Here is a 17,038-nt window from a genome sequence, read left to right as displayed (position 1 = left end):
GCACGTGACCGAATCTATTGAATGAATTTCACTCACGTGTTTATTATATTTTGCATTTAAACACAGAATAAGACCCCAACTAAAATATGATTTTTCTGCAAAACAAAATAGTGAATTATATTATTGTTACATATTTTTTATTACAAATTCATCATATATTAATGTTTAAAATTGTATAATAGATTTTTTTAGATTTACTATTGATTTTAACAATTGAGTTTTTTTTTTATGTAGCCACTGTTTTATTTGAATTTCTGTTGACTAATAAAATACCACCAACCTATATATTATAAAACTCTAATCTTTATATAAATAGACATAACGGTCCAATTTTCATTGTCGTTACAAAATTATTTTTGGGTTTTCAAATTATTTTCAAATGCTTTCTTCAAGCTATTGGATTTATGAAACTTTTTTACTCAAAGGAAGAAGAGAAATGGCATAGAAATTCATTTTTTTAATAATGGATAACTAAATTCTGTATTATAATATAAAAAAATGCCTTATTATAATTTTGAACCGATTTTTTTTTTCTAAAATGTTTTGTAAAAATTTTTATATTAAAAAAATTGGTATCTAAATAAAACCATAACAGTCCAATTTTAAACGGGAACAAGAGAGTTTACAACTGTTAGCTAAAACCCTAAGTGAGGAGCGATTCTAGATTTCTTCTTGTTGATTTGTTCAATCAATGTTGAATTTATGGAGAAATCGGCTTCTTCGTCGACCTTCAATTCTAGATTCAGTTTGCAGATTTTCTCATTTTGAAGTTGATGCATGTTCCTCTACATCTTCTTCGCAAAGTCCCAGTTTTGATCAAGGAGGGCATGATTGTCGGAACGATGATCGATTTGGAGGATTTGGGCAATTGGGTTTGGGAAATTCGCGGACTTCGAGCGTGAATGAAGCTGAATTTTATAGTTCTCGTAACCCTAGGTTTACTGGATTTGACGAGGTTGATGAGTTGGGAGAAAGTGATGAAGCGGACGATGAAGAAGACGAAAGCAATGGCGAAGAAGAAGAAGATGATGATTTTGCTACTCTGGAATCGTTTACGAAAACCCATCCGGTATCGCGGGAAGACGTTAGCAGAGTTCTGCTCGAAGAAAATGATGAATCTAAGCATCCATTGGTGCGAGAGATATGCAGATTGATTGACCTCAGATCGAGTTGGAACCCTAATCTCGAAGCTCAAATGAGAAACCTTCTAAGGAGCCTCAAACCTCTGCAAGTCTGTGCTGTTTTGCGCTCTCAGGATGATGAAAGGGTTGCTCTGAAATTCTTCTACTGGGCTGATCGTCAATGGAGGTATCGCCATGATCCTGTTGTATACTATGCAGTGCTTGAGATTCTTGGTAAGACTAAGTTGTGTCAGGGAGCACGAAGGGTTCTTCGTCTAATGAAGAAGAGAGGTATATACCGATGCCCGGAAGCATTTTCCTGTGTGATGGTGTCATACAGCAGGGCAGGTAAAGTAAGGGATGCGTTAAGAGTGTTGACCCTTATGCAGAGAGCAGGAGTTGAACCAGATTTGTTAATCTGTAATACGGCTATTGATGTTTTGGTCAGAGCGAATAGGTTGGAGAAAGCTTTACGTTTCTCAGAACGTATGCGTGTAATCGGTATAACGCCAGATGTCGTGACTTATAACAGCTTGATCAGAGGGTACTGTGACGTGCACCGAGTTGACGGTGCAATGGAGCTAATGGATGAAATGCTTAGTAAAGGATGTTCTCCGGATAAAGTTAGTTACTATACCATCATGGGTTTTCTTTGCAAGGAAAAGAGGGTTTTTGAAGTGAGGAAATTGATGGATAAAATGGTGACAGAACATAATTTGGTGCCAGATCAGGTCACATATAATACTGTAATTCATATACTCACGAAATATGGCAATGCAGACGATGCTCTTCAGTTTCTCAGGGAAGCTGAGGAGAAAGGGTTTCGGATTGATAAGGTGGGTTATAGTGCTATAGTTCATTCGTTTTGCAAGGAGGGTAGGATGTGTGAGGCAAAGGATATTATTAGTGAGATGCTGTCAAAAGGTTGTTCTCCTGATGTAGTAACTTACACTGCTGTTGTTAATGGGTTCTGTCGTCTTGGTGAGGTGGACAAAGCCAAAAAGTTGCTTCATGTTATGCGCAAACATGGACACAAGCCAAATACTGTGTCTTACACGGCCGTGTTAAATGGGATGTGCCGAACTGGAAAATCTACCGAGGCAAGGCAAATGATGAACATGAGCGAAGAGCAATGGTGGATTCCAAATGCTATTACTTATAGCGTTATTATGCATGGGTTACGCAGGGAGGGGAAATTATCTGAGGCCTGTGATGTGCTAAGAGAGATGGTTAAAAAAGGGTTTTTCCCGACACCAGTTGAAATCAACTTATTGATTCAGAGTCTCTGCCGGGATGGGAGAACACACGAGGCCAGAAAATTCTTGGAAGAGTGTCTGAACAAAGGTTGTGCTGTTAATGTTGTAAATTTCACTACTGTGATTCATGGTTTTTGCCAAAAGGATGAGCTGGACGCTGCTCTTTCTGTACTAGATGACATGTACCTGATCAACAAACATGCGGATGTCATCACTTATACTACATTAGTTGATGCATTGGGAAGAAAAGGTAGAATAGCAGAGGCAACAGAGCTTATGAAGCAGATGCTTCACAAGGGATTGGATCCCACTCCTGTTACATACAGAACTGTCATTCATAGATATTGCCAAATGGACAAGGTTGGTGATCTGTTAAAATTATTGGAGAAAATGATGTTGAGGCAGAAATGCAGAACAGCATATAATCAAGTTATTGAAAAGCTTTGTGCTTTAGGAAAGCTTGAGGAGGCAGACAAGCTCTTGGGAAAAGTTCTTCGGACAGCTTCAACTTCTGATGCTAAGACATGTTATGTGCTCATGGAAGGCTATCTCAAAAAGGGTGTTGCTCTGTCAGCATACAACGTGACGTGTCGGATGTTTAACCGCAATTTAATACCTGATGCCAAGTTCTGTGAGAAGATAAGCAAGAGATTGATGATGGAAGGAAAGGTCAAGGAGGCAGATGACCTAATGATACGTTTGGTTGAGCGTGGTCGTATTTCACCCCGGCTAACAGAAAAGTCCGTGAGCAAGTAAATACCTTTACCGATTTGCTAATTCATTTCTGTAACCATAAGCATTTTGGAAAACCAAATTGAGGTTTCAAGCAAGGAGAGTTTGTTAGCATGTGAACCGGCTTCATATGCTTTCATTCCAATTTGGAAGTCAATAAAGATAAACCAAAGGTAATTTATGCCCAGCTGCCTCACTAATGCCTCAAAGGTTCATGGTAAACAACACATGTCTTGCTCTATGATGGATTTTGTTCTTCTCTGTTTTAGGTCCTTGGCTAGAGGAAATCAGTTTGACACATCTGGTAAACTGTTTCTTGTTTGCCTGGTAACTGCATGTTATATCCGACACCTGCTTTTCTTCTCACTCTAGAGGTTTCTCCATTGTGTGACACTCGACAGTCTACTGTCTACTAAGTTTAAGTTTAAGCCATTCTTGTAAAATCCTGGTGCTCTCTGTTTTTATTTCGCTTAATATTAGAAATGTTTAGCTATACTACTATTACAATGGGTAGAGTTTAATGCTTAAGTGTATGTGTTTGATCGTTTTGACATATTCTGAAGGGTTATTTCTTTATAGCCCATGATGATTCTCCGTTTAAGTTTACGATAGAAGCACAACGGAATAAAAAGTTCGGATCTAATTTAAATTGCAGGGCCTGATCGTAATACCAAGAAGACCTAAAAATTTTATCTGAATACAGTAGAAATTGTATTTTCAACTTTCCAACAAAAAAGAAAGTTATATTATCAATTATCAGAAATAGACCTCTTTTTGTGTGAGTCTGAAGAATTTGGGGGTTCTTGTCATATTTCTTTTCCATGATAACACTGCTTTTGGCTGCTTCTTGACATTGCAGAGAACAAGACATTTTAGCTTTTGTTGAGAAAGCAAAGTCTACTTGTAGTAGCGCTTCTTCCTCAAGTGGTGCTTTTGTTGTTGTATTGTGCAAATAAAAATTTCATGTTTCCTCAATAATTTCAAATAGTTGTCTTCTTGGAATCTACCAAGCTTCCCATCTCAACATGTTGCCTTCCAGAGAGACTGCAAGAACCACACATTCCATGCCGTTTCCTTTTCCATGCAACATCATACTCAAGGTGTTCCTTCCAAAAATCTCTTGTGAAAAGGTAAAAGAATTTATTCTCCAGTAGAAAAGTCTTGGCATGATTTTCATCTAGGTTATATAATCTGTTGGTTCTTGCTAATGTTCAGATGCTGTGGCCATTATAATCCCATTGTCTTTTAGTTGGTCGATGGCAACACAAGTGCAGTCGTTGTCTTTGCATAGAGAACTTGTTGGCTGGATATTTTTACCCGGGCTTCGCGAGCTTCCATTGTCTGTTAGCTGGTTATGGCAACAAAAATGCAGTCGTTGTCTTTGTATAGAGAGAACTTGTTGGCTGGATATCTTTACCCGGGCTTCATGAGCTTTTTGTGACAGTACAAGTGTTTGTCTTTTAGTTCCATACACCAGAATACTCAAGGTGTTCTTTCCAAGGATCTCCTGTGAAAACGTAAGAGAAGATATTGTCCAGTAACAGTCTTGCCATTTTTTTTTTGTCAATGTCATATAATCCGATGTTTCTTGTAATGTTGTGATGCCGGGGCCATTATAATCTCGTTTTCTGTTAGCTGGTTGATGACAACAAAAGTGCCGTCATTGTCTTTGTATAGGGAACTTCTTGGCCAGATGTTTTTACCCTGGAGCTTTTTGTGACGGTATAAGTGTTTTGTCCTTTAGTTCCATACACCTTCATAGTGAAAGCGTCCACTGTTCATATCAAGAATCTCCTGCGAAAAGGTTAAAAGAAGATATTGTCCAGTAACAATCTTGCCATGATTTTTCATCTTGTGATACTCTGATGTTTATTGCTAATGTTCAGATGTCGTTGCCATTATAATCCCGTTTTCTGTTAACTTGTTTGACAATAAAAGTGCCGTCATTGTCTTTGTGTAGGTAACTTGTTGGCCAGTTATCTTTAGGGCTTTATGAGCTCTTCAATACCGTGAAAAGGCCATTGGAGCTTCAGGTTCAGACAGAGTGAGCCGTGTTGGGTTCTGTTTGACGTTACGTGGAATGTTACAGTGTGAAGGAGTCAGTTGGTTGGGCTGAGTTTTTCTACAGGTAATGAAACTTCCAAACCCCAAATCTTGAATTTAGAATTTAAATCTTCATTTACATCTTCTTGACCAAACCTTCATTCCAATCTTGCAATGATCATGTACATCTGATCTCTCTCTCTTCTACTCTGGTGTCGAGTGTGGATATATATAGTATAGCTCATCATCTAAATCAAGAAAGCATGTCTCTAAACCGTTCTCGAATTAGGCTTCATCTGGGCGGCAGATGTGGGATTAAAACTTGGTTTTGTTCACAGTGGTCTGAATCTAGTAAATTCATAATGTTGAGTAAGAACCCCGAAAAGATTCGGTTTTGCTACCGGTTATGCAAAAGAAAGAGCTTTATGGTTCACCCATCAATGATCAGATTTCAAATCTTGAGTCCTCAGATGATATGTACTAAGAATTTGTTTCTTTATGGGACCTTTCAGCTTTATGCCTGAGCAACACTTGACACTGGTTTCCTTTTACACACATGTATGTATGGTGATTCATTCCAGGCACATCTACTGAAATGGGTCGTTCAGATTCTCGTCAGGAAAGAAAAATCTTTGCCCCTCATTAATAATATCCTCAAGGTCCATGCATGGTGGTATGTAGTTTCCTCATTTCCAAATCTCCCAAAAAGGGTTTCAGATAAGATTTGTCTTCTGCAATGGGTTCAGTTGATTGTGCCCCCTTTCTCTCTTCAGCCTGTCGTTTTTTATCTCTTTTCTGTGTTTATTCGTTTGTCTTCTTGGGTAAAGAAGCTGACTTCTATTGCATCATTCATACATTACCTCGAGAGAGAGAGAGAGAGAGAGAGAGAGAGAGAGAGAGAGAGAGATCTTACTCTCTATATGCTTTAACCTTTGATCACTTCTATGACTTGTCTATTCTCTTTCTTGTGTTTGTTTCCTTCTTGTTGGTTTTATTCACACTAACCTTCTGCTTTGTGAATCATTTTCAATCTTCTGGTTGGTTTGCTCAAGGATCTCTGCAGTCTCTATTGTTCATCAATTCACTCCATCTTTGAAAAGACGGTTTTGCCCCTCTGTAGTAGGGGTGTAAAGCGGGCTGGCCCGGCCCAGCCCGTCCCGATCTGGAAAATTTTCAATCCAACCCAGTCCATCCCGTTTTTTAGCGAGCCAAAAATAGGTCAACCAGGCAAGATCGTCTAAATTCGCGAACCAAACGACGAGCCGGCTCGCGAGCCAAATATATAAATTTTAAAAATAAAATTTTAATTGAAAAATATTTAAAAATAATTTTAATATTTAAAATATTTTTAAAACATCTAAAATATAATAAAAAAATTAAACTTTTAAAACAAAATAAATTAAATATGTAATAAAAATATAATTTGTATATATAAAATATTAAAATTTAAAAAAAATAAATATTTTTTCTGGTGACAAAATCGTAATCTTACTTGCTCACGGTCGTTGACAGTGAAATTGGTCGTTGATAGTGAAATAATAGTTCATAGCGTGATGAAAGAGTACACCAACTTGGATAAGCATTAGGGAGATGCATAAACTATGGCATAAAACCATGATTTATATTCAATGTTTTTGGTGAGATTTGAATGCGATTTCGTGCACCGTGGGATGTCTAACAAAAGGGAATGTACATTTCTTTGACAAATATTCGAATATAATATTAAAGAAAATACCATGATTAGATTCTTGCTCTAACCAAGATTCGATACGATGAATGAACCGTGGGATGTTTCAATAAATAAAGAAAGATTATTACCAAAAAAAAAACAATCTATTGTCATTACAGCTCACGAGCGCTTGGAACTGGCTGTAAGAAGTTCCCAACTTTGAGCTCAAGGGTTGTTTTTCTTTTGGATTTTCTTAATAATCACTCTTTTAATTTTATATATATATATATATATTCTCTTTATATATATATATATAAATATAATTTTTTTAAGCTTTATGGGGAGCAAATCTACAGCAGAATGATTGTGTTGTATCTCGTGGTTATATTATATGCTTTTGTGAATGTTTGGCATCATTGTCATAATTTAATAAAACATATGTTATAAATATTAATTAATTAACTAATTAATTAATTAATTAATTAATTAAAGTTGTCCCCTTTCACCACCTCCTAGATCTGCCTACTTAACTGTAATGTCCCTGTTTCATGTTCTAAACCACCAAGTTTTGATCCTTCACTTAATTAATTTTTAATCCGTTTTTTTTCGGCTTAATTCTTTCCTTTTCGGGTAAATTACGTATTACAGCTTGCAACAAGAGGTATAACCATCGTAGAAATACGTAGATTTGTTGTATACATAAAAATGGATGCTTGCGTATATTGTTAATTTGTTATGTATTAGAGAGTGTTAGATTTATTTGCGTGTGATTAGTGTATTTAATGATAAATTAAAGGGAATATAGTTGAAAAAATATGAACTTGGTAAATAAATAGGAATTTTTAATTTTGTATAAAAATTTAAAAAATTGAAATTTTTTGTACAAAATCAAATAAATACTAACGATATTTTTGTTTTTGTATGGGTTTATGCGAAAATTTTTAAAGAGCATATATTTTAAATTTTAAAATTTATGTATTTTTCTATAAAATTTAAATTTTATTTATTTATTTATTAAATTTAAAAAATTCATATTTTTTGTGATATTTCCTAAATTAAATTGTATTTCATTTTGAATCAATATCGAAAGTAGTTTTCAATTTTTTTTTCTCTAATTTAATATGACATAAGAATAAAAATACATTATTTATAACTTTTAAAAAAACTTCTTCTATAACCAACTAACAAACCGGTGATAACCGGACGAACACTAATCATTAATTACATGAACATTCACACTTAACCACCTATAATACTCTCAAATATCATTTACTAATATTGATTTTGAAATAATTTATGAATCACAACTATTAGTTATCAATCATTTCCAATGAACAGTACCCTTTTTTGTATTATAGCCCTAAGAGGAAGAGTCATTAGGGACTGTTATTAATGGTAATGAAATTCATTTATTACCTCATAGTAAATCTAATCAATTACCCAAATAACCTAATCAAAACTAGGGGTGGGCGTTTCGGGAAACGGTTCGGGTTCGGGACGGAATGGATCGGTTCGGTTCTTTTGGTTTTACAAAAATAGGTACCAATCGGGTTTTTTATTGTATTCGGTTCGGTTCGGTTTCGGTATCAGTTCGGTTCGGTTCGGGGTTTTATCAAAAGAATGATAGATTTCCTTTAAAAATATTCGGTTTTTCGGGATTTTTAAAGTTCGGTTCGGTTCGGTTCGGTTCCGGAAAAATTCGGTTCTCTAAAAATGATACCGTTCGAAAAATAACAGCGATTTCGGGTCGGAAAAAATACCGTTTTAATGATTCGGTTTGGTCCGGTTTCGAAGAACCGAACCGAAACGCCCAACCCTAATCACAACCCCCAAAACTGCAAAGAAATTAACTTTAAGCATGTATTTATTTACTAAAAGGCACCTCATTCACTTGGCTTCACTTCACACATTTTTTGTACACTTTTTTGTGTAATGGAGTGGGTCCAAATGATAAAATTAATTAAATTTTTTTAAATAAAAATGGGAAATAATGATTAAAAATGTGTTGGAAAGCTTTTTTGTTTGGTAGGGAATAGTGTTAGTGACATCAAATTAGAGTGTGCATTGTCCCCTTCATTCTTTCACCCACGTCACTTTGAATCCTTAACCCTTAATGTGTAAAACATTATATTAAATTTTCTATTAACATTTATCATCTAATTTCTATAATAAAAAAATATTAGTCAATAAACTATCAATGAAACCATAAACCGGTCTATTGTTTACAAAATTGTATTAAAACGGTATGTAATAATATTTTAATGAATGAATAAGTTAGAATCATATTTGGACTTTTTCAAATGGGAGAAAAACTAAAAAAAATGGCAATTAGGAGAAATGGTTCATTATTAAAAGGAGAAAAAAAATGTTTTTAAACAGATAGTAAATATGTGAAATTTTGACGAGGTAAAGAGAAGTTGTAAAAAAAAATTATTAAGAAAATTGTAAAAAAAAATATTAAGAAAAAAAGAGAAATAAATATACAGCTAAATAAAAGGGAAACCAATCAAATCCTGTCTTAGTGTGGGACTCAAAAACCCAACAGCCAACAGAATTTTTCCAATCTTTCCACTTTATAAAAATCTCTAAATATATATAATATAATACATACACACATACATGAATTATATAACATATCAAATTTTAGAATTTTCACCTTCTTTTTTTAAAAAATTTTTATTTTATTTTATTTCACATAATGGAACATAAAAGTAAAAAAAAAAAAAGATCTAAGATTTTTTCAGACCAAACACAAAAGTTTGAAAGCTTACAGCACATGAAGAACTACCCTTTTGTATGCCCCTTTTTTTTTTTTTTTTTTTTTTTGCTTTTGAGTTCCTACAAATTTGTATAAAGACACATACCATAATCTGTCTATATATATATAATATCTGTGTATGTACGTTTAAGTGTACCATATTGAACTCTTCCTCTCTTTTTTGAACAGAGAATTCTTTCTTTCTTTCTTTTTTCCGGTGACCGGAGGAATATTTTCCGGCGACATGGACGAGTCTTGGCGTATGAGAATGGGCTTTGACCCTTTCTTCTCCGCCGCCAGAAAATCCATTGACCAGACCTTCTCCTCCGCCGCCATGGATGCCGACGACTTCGCCGACGTTTTCGGTCCTAAACACATCCCAAATGAGAACCCTAAAAGTCACTTAGCCTATAAAATGTTTTCTCTTGCCCCATATCTTTCCTTTTTATTCTTTTTTTTTGTGTTTTTTTTTTTTCTTTTTTTTTTTTTTTTCCCCTTTTTTTTTTTTTTTTTTTTTTTGCTTTTGAGTTCCTACAAATTTGTATAAAGACACATACCATAATCTGTCTATATATATATAATATCTGTGTATGTACGTTTAAGTGTACCATATTGAACTCTTCCTCTCTTTTTTGAACAGAGAATTCTTTCTTTCTTTCTTTTTTCCGGTGACCGGAGGAATATTTTCCGGCGACATGGACGAGTCTTGGCGTATGAGAATGGGCTTTGACCCTTTCTTCTCCGCCGCCAGAAAATCCATTGACCAGACCTTCTCCTCCGCCGCCATGGATGCCGACGACTTCGCCGACGTTTTCGGTGGTCCGCCGCGTAGCGTTCTCACCCGGAAATTCTCCGGCGACTTCTCACGTTCCAGCTCCTTCTACGACGAGATTTTCCTGCCGTCGGAGTTATATTCCCGGAAGGCTCCCGCCTCCAAATCTCACGGCCGGAGCCTCCCGGCTTTCCGGATTCCGGCCGGGGGAGATGGGTTTTACGGCGACGTTTTCGGGTTTTCCGGCGGAGCCCAGAGGACGACGAGGGAGAGATCGCAGACGAAGTGGGTGTCGAATTCGTCTTCGGTGATCACTTCCGAGGACGTCAGCCCTCTCCGTCCGCCGGCGACGGCGGTCTCCGGCGATGATGTGGCACTGTCTTCCTTCACTTCTAGGCTCAGGTAGATTTACTAAATTGCCCTCCTCTAAGCCCCAACTTATTGGACACCAGATCAGGGTAATATAGTCTCATTTCGTGTTCTGTCTCTCGTTTTCTTACAGACCGTTGAACGTTCCGTCGAGAAGCAGCGGAACAGGACAGAATCCGGAGGCGAAGAAACATGGGATTCCGGCGTACGGACAAGCCGGAGATTCCTTTTCCGTCCATAAAAATACACCGGGAAACGGAGATTTCTACTACGGGAGTTCCCGTAGAGCCTCGCCGGAGACGATAAGCCTGGACCCGAACTCCTTCAGGAGCGTCAAACTCTCCATGGACGATTACGGACCGAGCTCTCCTGCGTCATCTCCTGTCTCCTCTGTCTGCGATGAGATCAAACCGAAACAGAGGACACGTGGCTTCACCATGGAAGAAGAAGAAGAAGAAGAAGAGGAAGACGACGACGAAGCGATGAGCTCTTCTTACGTGATCGAGATAAACTCCGACCATTACCGCGAAGGAGGAGGTTCGGATTCGATCGACATAGACGAGGCCATCGCCTGGGCGAAAGAGAGATTTCTCCGTCCCGACACAAAACCTCAGATCATCGAAACTGAGTGTCAATCTCACGAAGGAAGTTCCGGGACTTCGACTCTGAAATCGACCACAACTGTAAGATTTTCCGACATTTTCTTTCAGAATTTTTCATCTGCAGCATATGCCCATGGACTCTGAAAGCCGAAAGCAATGTGATCGATCTTCAGGAAGAAGAGGAAAGCAACTCGAGAATCGGCGAAGAGGAAGAGAAGTCAGACGAACAAGTAAGCGAGATTCTCTCCGACAATCAGTAAAAAACTGCTACTTGTTGTTTTTTGTGAATGAGTCAGAATCTGACAAGAAACTCTGAAACGAAAACCTGCAGATGGAGATGGAGAAGGACAGAGAGATAACACATTGGTTAAATGGGAAGGAAACTGACATCAAACTCCTCCTCTCAACTCTACACCATGTAAGCTCACAGACAAAACTCTGCATACAAAAAACAAAACTCGACACAGAAGCTGATTCGATGAAGAAACCTCTGATACGATGATAGCCTGTTGTTGGGTTTGTCAGGTTCTTTGGCCCGAGAGCGGATGGTACCCAATCCCTCTGATGAATCTGCAAGAAGGATCACAAGTTAAGAAAGCATATCAGAAAGCTCGGCTATGTCTGCATCCAGACAAGTTGCAGCAGAGAGGGGCATCGCCACCACAGAAGTACATCGCCAAACGGGTTTTCGCCATTCTTCAGGTACATATAACTTATACCCGAGAAATCCGACATCAACTGCTAACCAAAGCTCGAGATATTGGTTAAACCCACATGAAAAAGCTCCAGTTTTTGGTTATGTTTGCCATGTTCACTGACTTGAGCCATTCTGGAACCTGCAGGATGCATGGGCTGCATATGTATCGAGAGAAGGGTTCTCGAGCTAGACTGCTCGGTTCAAGGCCCTCCTGGTTTTGGTAATATACAGACCGACCCTTCTGGTTTGTCATCGGTTTAGTGACTGTCCGGGTTTGAGTAAACAATGTAAGAAGAATAAAAAAATATCAAAATGAAAAGTTTGGCTTTTTCTTTCCTGCAAAATAGTCAGATGAACATTCCCTGTGTTCTTCTTTCTTCCATAACTCATGTTCTATTTCTACATGAAACAAACTGCTTCTTGAACAAATTATTCAACGAAATGGATCACACTTAAATGAATTGAATGAAACTCATTTTAAACAGTGTTCCCACCACATCATTGCTATCAACGGTCGAAGCAGCAAGCGAAAAGAGTTCGGGTATAAAGAGAAACTGACTGAAGAGAGAGTTGGTCACTTTTTTCGGGTGATGACTCTATGGGTGAGATCAATGAGTGCACGCCTACACCTTTTCACCTCTTCATCGTCGGTTTCAGGTAACGACCTGATAGCCACAGCAGCAAGGTTGACGTGCTCCAAGGCCAACTCTCTCGTTCTTTGTATTCCCCTGCTCTTTCCGAGGTACTCGAGCACCTATTTACAAAAATATAAAAGATGGGCATTTCAAAATTGGCGAAAAGAATCCAGAAAAACGATATGGGTACATCAAAATCTTCCAAAGATGTGAACTTTCAGTACCCACAAAGCAATAGAACAACATTGTGTATGAACTCACAATGTCAACGTTGTTCGGATTGTCAAACCCCTGATGAACAACTTCGATTAGTTGCGGGAATTCTTCCATTGCAAAGAGGATTGGAGCTGTTATGATTCCCTGCATCACGATTATACAAGGTTATTATGACGAGGCCGAGAAGTTTTCGACTTCAAAGTTGAGGGTCTGAAAAAACAGAGCATATGTTTCTACATGCTGGATGTCAGATAGAGATCCTTTCCCGAGAGAAGTCGATGTGCCTGTGAAAGCAAGGACATCATCTATCAATTGGTATGCCAAACCCTGCAAACAGAAACTTAGCTGATCAAAATGAAGTAGCTATCGAGAATGAAGTTGTGGATACAGTCGAGTTAACGAACCAGATTCTTCCCGTACTCAAAAGCTAGCATGGCAACTTCTGCTGTTTGCCCGGCAAGAAGGGCAATGGCCTTGCAGCTATGTGAAATTAACGATGCAGTCTTATAATATGTCTTCTGCATATAGTAGTCCATACTGAACTCACGAACAAAACATTTGCATGGTCATTTTTTTTTTCTTGTGTCTGAATCAAGAGTTTATATTGAGCACATATCATCGAGCAATGGAAGTTATTTCAAAACTCAGAGAAATGTTTTGTAGACAGGAAATCTAAGGGCTCATCTATTAAGGGATAGGCATAGCTAACAATAGGTTATGACTATAATATATAAAGCAAGAGAGAAGAAGATGAACCAGTGACGCTGCTCGGATGTGCTACTCATCTGCATTGTCTCGCCCGTAACAAGAAGTTCAATAACTGTTGCAAGCAACGACACAACCTATGCCACAAAGAAATAACGAGATTGATGACTCACACGGTAAAAAAGTTTTTACCTTGAATCTGGAAAAGACGATTTCTTGAATGGGTATCTATAAAATTTTACTGCCCGAAGGAAATTTGAGGGGACGATTAGTCTTCTTACCTCTGTATTTTTCAAAGAAGCAAGAGCCACCCAAGATCGGGAGAGGAAGAAATCACCGGCTAATACAGCCAGCTACATCAGTAAGTCGAGGGTGAAATCTCAATAGCTGTTTCCAGCATAATTGTCAAAGATATTCAGTGATCTGACCATAGAAGAAGCTACCATCTGCCCATTACCTTGTTGCCCATCACAAGATTCAATGAACCAACACCGCGCCTTGTATCTGCATCATCCAAGACATCATCATGGAGAAGGCTCGCAACCTACAATGAGTAAGCATAATAATAATCTCAATTAAGAAGCGTATCTAATTGTAAGAAAGATAGTAAAACGGTATGGCTCAGAGCGACATCCGAGGAAAATAAATCTGGCAGCTAACATGTATCATCTCTGTGATTTCAGCTATAGACCGTTGCCTTTCACGCAGTTCTGATACCGGTATATCTGCAGATTCACAAACTGATACTTCTGGTAAGCGTACATTTAGAGAATTTCCCATCAACAGCAAGACCTGAAAACATTAGATGCCTAATAAGTTTCATCAATTTGAAAGTTGTGACAAAAACTCATGAGAGAAGACTGCTGAAGCTTCGGATGGGAGGGAGGCTAGCTTCAGATTGTGTGATGAAAAGATAAGACAAAGACATAGATATAAAGATTTGAAGAATGATCGCCATTACCGTTGGACGAAAGCGTTTTTCTTCAACCCCCATTTTAAAGAAATACTCAGCTGCAGAGGCAAGCATTGGAACCTAGACAGCAGAAGATAGATTTAAAAACAAAATCGGTGTATAGATTTTCTCAGCATCAAATCCACTGGCAACCTCCTTCCACCGCTCCCACATGACATGAACATACTAAATGAAACCAAAAGATACCAAAGGTGGAATACAACTAAGTAAATACCCCAGCAACCACCATCGCTCGCAATTTATTACCGAGAAGAGACAGCTCATCGGCGACAAGCAAGAACGGGTCAAGCTCCTCCTGGAAAATGAAAGTCTCACTCTTTCAGTAAAGGGCAGAGTGAAGTGCAATATGGAAGGCCCCACCAAATTCAGCAACAAATAGATATGAGGATAAAACAAAACAATGAGGGAACCGAAACTAGGACCACCTCTTGTCGAGTCAAAGCACATGTCCAACTTAAGAATAGTCTTTGCAGTTTAAGCTGTAGAGTAGGAGAAAGAAAACCAAGGAATCTGGCAAGCAGATGAGACAGAGACAGGTAGATTTCAAACCTCGACTAAGGAGCTGCTCTCACGATAGAGTTGATGTCTAAAATTACCAGAAACAGGACATCTCCATGGATATGATCCTCTGAAACTGAAGCCCTCCTAAACATCATAAGTAATAACAGGAAAAACATATATTGGTTATGGTCACTAATTACAACAACATTCTGAAAAACAAAAGGAAAAGAACAACAATCGCATCTCCTGCCCGAGAAAACCGCGGAGCCTGTAAATTCACGAGGCCAGTCAGAACATAAACCATGCCAATCCATTTCCCTGAAAACCCAAATCGAATGATGATGTTTTCAGACAAGATAAATGATTCGTTACCTCCTTTGTAGAGTCATAGCGAGAATGATCCTGTCCGGGCACGTAGAGGTGCGGACGAGGACCGAGAAAAGAAGGGTAGCAGAAGAAGCTTCGTTTTCTCGGAAACTTGGAAGAAATCCGAGAAAATCCTCTGAGAAATGACATCGGTTTTCTCTCTTGAACACCAACAATCACCCCTCCGAAGAAGCTCGGAAATTTACAGAATCTGAATGGAACCCAGATCGAATAGCAACAAAAGGAATCGGCACTGCTTTTTTCCCCGAGATCATTAATTGATCAGCCATTGAAATCGTTTTATGACGACGACGAATGTCAGCCATGAAAATGTTTGATGCGAAGAAAACAAGAACTCGAATTCTTGTTTTCCCTCTCGGAGCTACCAAGGCAAGACAAGTGGGTTTAAGGTCTCCTCTGCCCGAGGGCTCGAGGGTTTTAAAGACAAGTGGATTTTCTCTTTGATAAAATACCATATTTATAAAAAAAAAAAATGTAATAATTTTTTATAATTTGAAATGCCCTTTTTTATGAGCGGTAAGGTCTTATTTTTTTTTATAACTTAGTTTTATTTTATAGTTGGGTATTATTTTATTTTGTTATTTTATATTTGATTAAAAATATTGTTAAAAACATATCTATTTTAATTTCCAATTTTTTGAGCTATGACAAATAAATAATTACATCAAATTATATGATCATATCTATCGATGACATAAATTTTGTTTATTGTCATATATTTTCGGTTTTCACACAAAAATAAAAAACAAATTCCAAAAAAATATCTTAACTTATCGATTTTCATAAAATAAAATCTAAACTTTATTTTTTATCAAATAAAACTTCAAATTAATTCTTAAATTATAAACTAAATTTTATAATATTTATCATTTTTAAACTCATCACTTACTTGGTATATCAATATCATAACATGTGTACAGTCACATGTCAAATATAATCAACGCGCTGATTTAACATATAGGATATCAGAACGTTATTTTAATATATAGGTTTAAAAATGGCAACAAATATAAAATTCACGTTTATTTTCACTGAAAATGAAATTAAGATTTTATTTGATAAAAAAAAATTAGATTTTATTTTATGAAAACTAAAAAAATTATATATTTTTTTAGGATTTTTCCAAAAACAAAAGAAGCTAAATATATAGATTCCAATACATCGACTTTTTGGCAGAAAGCATTTACATAATATCTGTTTATAAACAAAGTGAGAATCCAAGAAGACGACTTTGCGAGGATATGAGTAATTTTGCTTCTAACTAACTCCAAAGACAACCTTTTCTTTTTTGGTCAGACTTCAGACAGAATCAATGTCTGAATCCCAACCACTGAAGGCTTAAGCTCTGTTCCAATGGCCACACACACTCAGCTTCCCACATCATATTCTCAACTCCGCAACATGTTTTGCTATTCACAGTTTAACGAATCACAACATTCCCCAAGAAAAGACAACAAAAAACTTCCAAATGCAGAGGCCCTCGAAGCTTTCCCTGTATATCTTCCAAGACCATATCACAGGACAACAATTACCGAGTGTCTGAACTGAACCGAGATAATCAAGAAGAAAACCAATGCCCATACTCTATGAAGAAGCCAAGAA

General features: G+C 37.3%; 3 protein-coding genes across 16 annotated transcripts; 2 read left to right on the top strand and 1 right to left on the bottom strand.

Moving 5' to 3' along the window:
- Positions 1 to 616: 616 nt before the first annotated feature.
- LOC104820664 (pentatricopeptide repeat-containing protein At1g09900) lies at positions 617 to 6,125 on the top strand. 13 transcript variants are annotated; one of them, XM_010551216.1, is made up of 5 exons: positions 617 to 4,239; positions 4,325 to 4,626; positions 4,787 to 4,831; positions 5,070 to 5,237; positions 5,734 to 6,125. In XM_010551216.1, exon 1 carries the CDS (start codon positions 692 to 694, stop codon positions 3,131 to 3,133), a length of 2,442 nt encoding a protein of 813 aa, XP_010549518.1. In that variant the 5' UTR covers positions 617 to 691; the 3' UTR covers positions 3,134 to 4,239; positions 4,325 to 4,626; positions 4,787 to 4,831; positions 5,070 to 5,237; positions 5,734 to 6,125. The 13 variants fall into 13 exon arrangements, with proteins under 13 accessions (XP_010549518.1, XP_010549519.1, XP_010549515.1 ...); XM_010551217.1 differs by having other exon boundaries at positions 617 to 3,282; positions 3,969 to 4,239; positions 4,325 to 5,237; XM_010551213.1 differs by having other exon boundaries at positions 617 to 3,282; positions 3,379 to 4,239; positions 4,325 to 5,237.
- Positions 6,126 to 10,160: 4,035 nt separating this feature from the next.
- LOC104820660 lies at positions 10,161 to 12,490 on the top strand. Its single transcript, XM_010551203.2, has 6 exons — positions 10,161 to 10,753; positions 10,854 to 11,403; positions 11,496 to 11,552; positions 11,654 to 11,740; positions 11,848 to 12,024; positions 12,165 to 12,490. Exons 1-6 carry the CDS (start codon positions 10,275 to 10,277, stop codon positions 12,207 to 12,209), a joined length of 1,395 nt encoding a protein of 464 aa, XP_010549505.1. The 5' UTR covers positions 10,161 to 10,274; the 3' UTR covers positions 12,210 to 12,490.
- LOC104820661 (solanesyl diphosphate synthase 3, chloroplastic/mitochondrial-like) lies at positions 11,673 to 15,828 on the bottom strand. Of its 2 annotated transcripts, XM_010551204.2 has the most exons (14): positions 15,422 to 15,828; positions 15,285 to 15,317; positions 15,098 to 15,193; positions 14,763 to 14,843; positions 14,537 to 14,608; positions 14,236 to 14,367; positions 14,033 to 14,119; positions 13,857 to 13,928; positions 13,627 to 13,712; positions 13,275 to 13,407; positions 13,108 to 13,197; positions 12,916 to 13,014; positions 12,514 to 12,773; positions 11,673 to 11,892 (listed from the first exon to the last, which is right to left on the bottom strand). In XM_010551204.2, exons 1-13 carry the CDS (start codon positions 15,563 to 15,565, stop codon positions 12,594 to 12,596), a joined length of 1,305 nt encoding a protein of 434 aa, XP_010549506.1. In that variant the 5' UTR covers positions 15,566 to 15,828; the 3' UTR covers positions 11,673 to 11,892; positions 12,514 to 12,593. The 2 variants fall into 2 exon arrangements, with proteins under 2 accessions (XP_010549506.1, XP_010549508.1); XM_010551206.2 differs by lacking the exon at positions 15,285 to 15,317.
- Between the last annotated feature and the right edge of the window lie 1,210 nt (positions 15,829 to 17,038).

This window comes from Tarenaya hassleriana, unplaced genomic scaffold (assembly GCF_000463585.1).
Source record: "Tarenaya hassleriana unplaced genomic scaffold, ASM46358v1 Cleome31, whole genome shotgun sequence".
Classification (NCBI taxonomy): Eukaryota; Viridiplantae; Streptophyta; class Magnoliopsida; order Brassicales; family Cleomaceae; genus Tarenaya; species Tarenaya hassleriana.
This window is presented reverse-complemented; position numbering and strand designations above follow the sequence as displayed.

Bases quoted from the DNA above. Each gene is read 5' to 3' on its own strand.
- LOC104820664 (XM_010551217.1), top strand. From the start codon at position 692: ATGTTGAATTTATGGAGAAATCGGCTTCTTCGTCGACCTTCAATTCTA.
- LOC104820660 (XM_010551203.2), top strand. From the start codon at position 10,275: ATGGACGAGTCTTGGCGTATGAGAATGGGCTTTGACCCTTTCTTCTCC. The intron at 10,754-10,853 runs GTAGATTTACTA...GTTTTCTTACAG, and splicing joins TCCTTCACTTCTAGGCTCAG to ACCGTTGAACGTTCCGTCGA. The intron at 11,741-11,847 runs GTAAGCTCACAG...TGGGTTTGTCAG, and splicing joins TCCTCTCAACTCTACACCAT to GTTCTTTGGCCCGAGAGCGG.
- LOC104820661 (XM_010551204.2), bottom strand. From the start codon at position 15,565: ATGTCATTTCTCAGAGGATTTTCTCGGATTTCTTCCAAGTTTCCGAGA. The intron at 14,368-14,536 runs GTAATGGCGATC...TAATGTTTTCAG, and splicing joins AAAAACGCTTTCGTCCAACG to GTCTTGCTGTTGATGGGAAA. The intron at 13,929-14,032 runs GTAATGGGCAGA...TTACTGATGTAG, and splicing joins ATCTTGTGATGGGCAACAAG to CTGGCTGTATTAGCCGGTGA.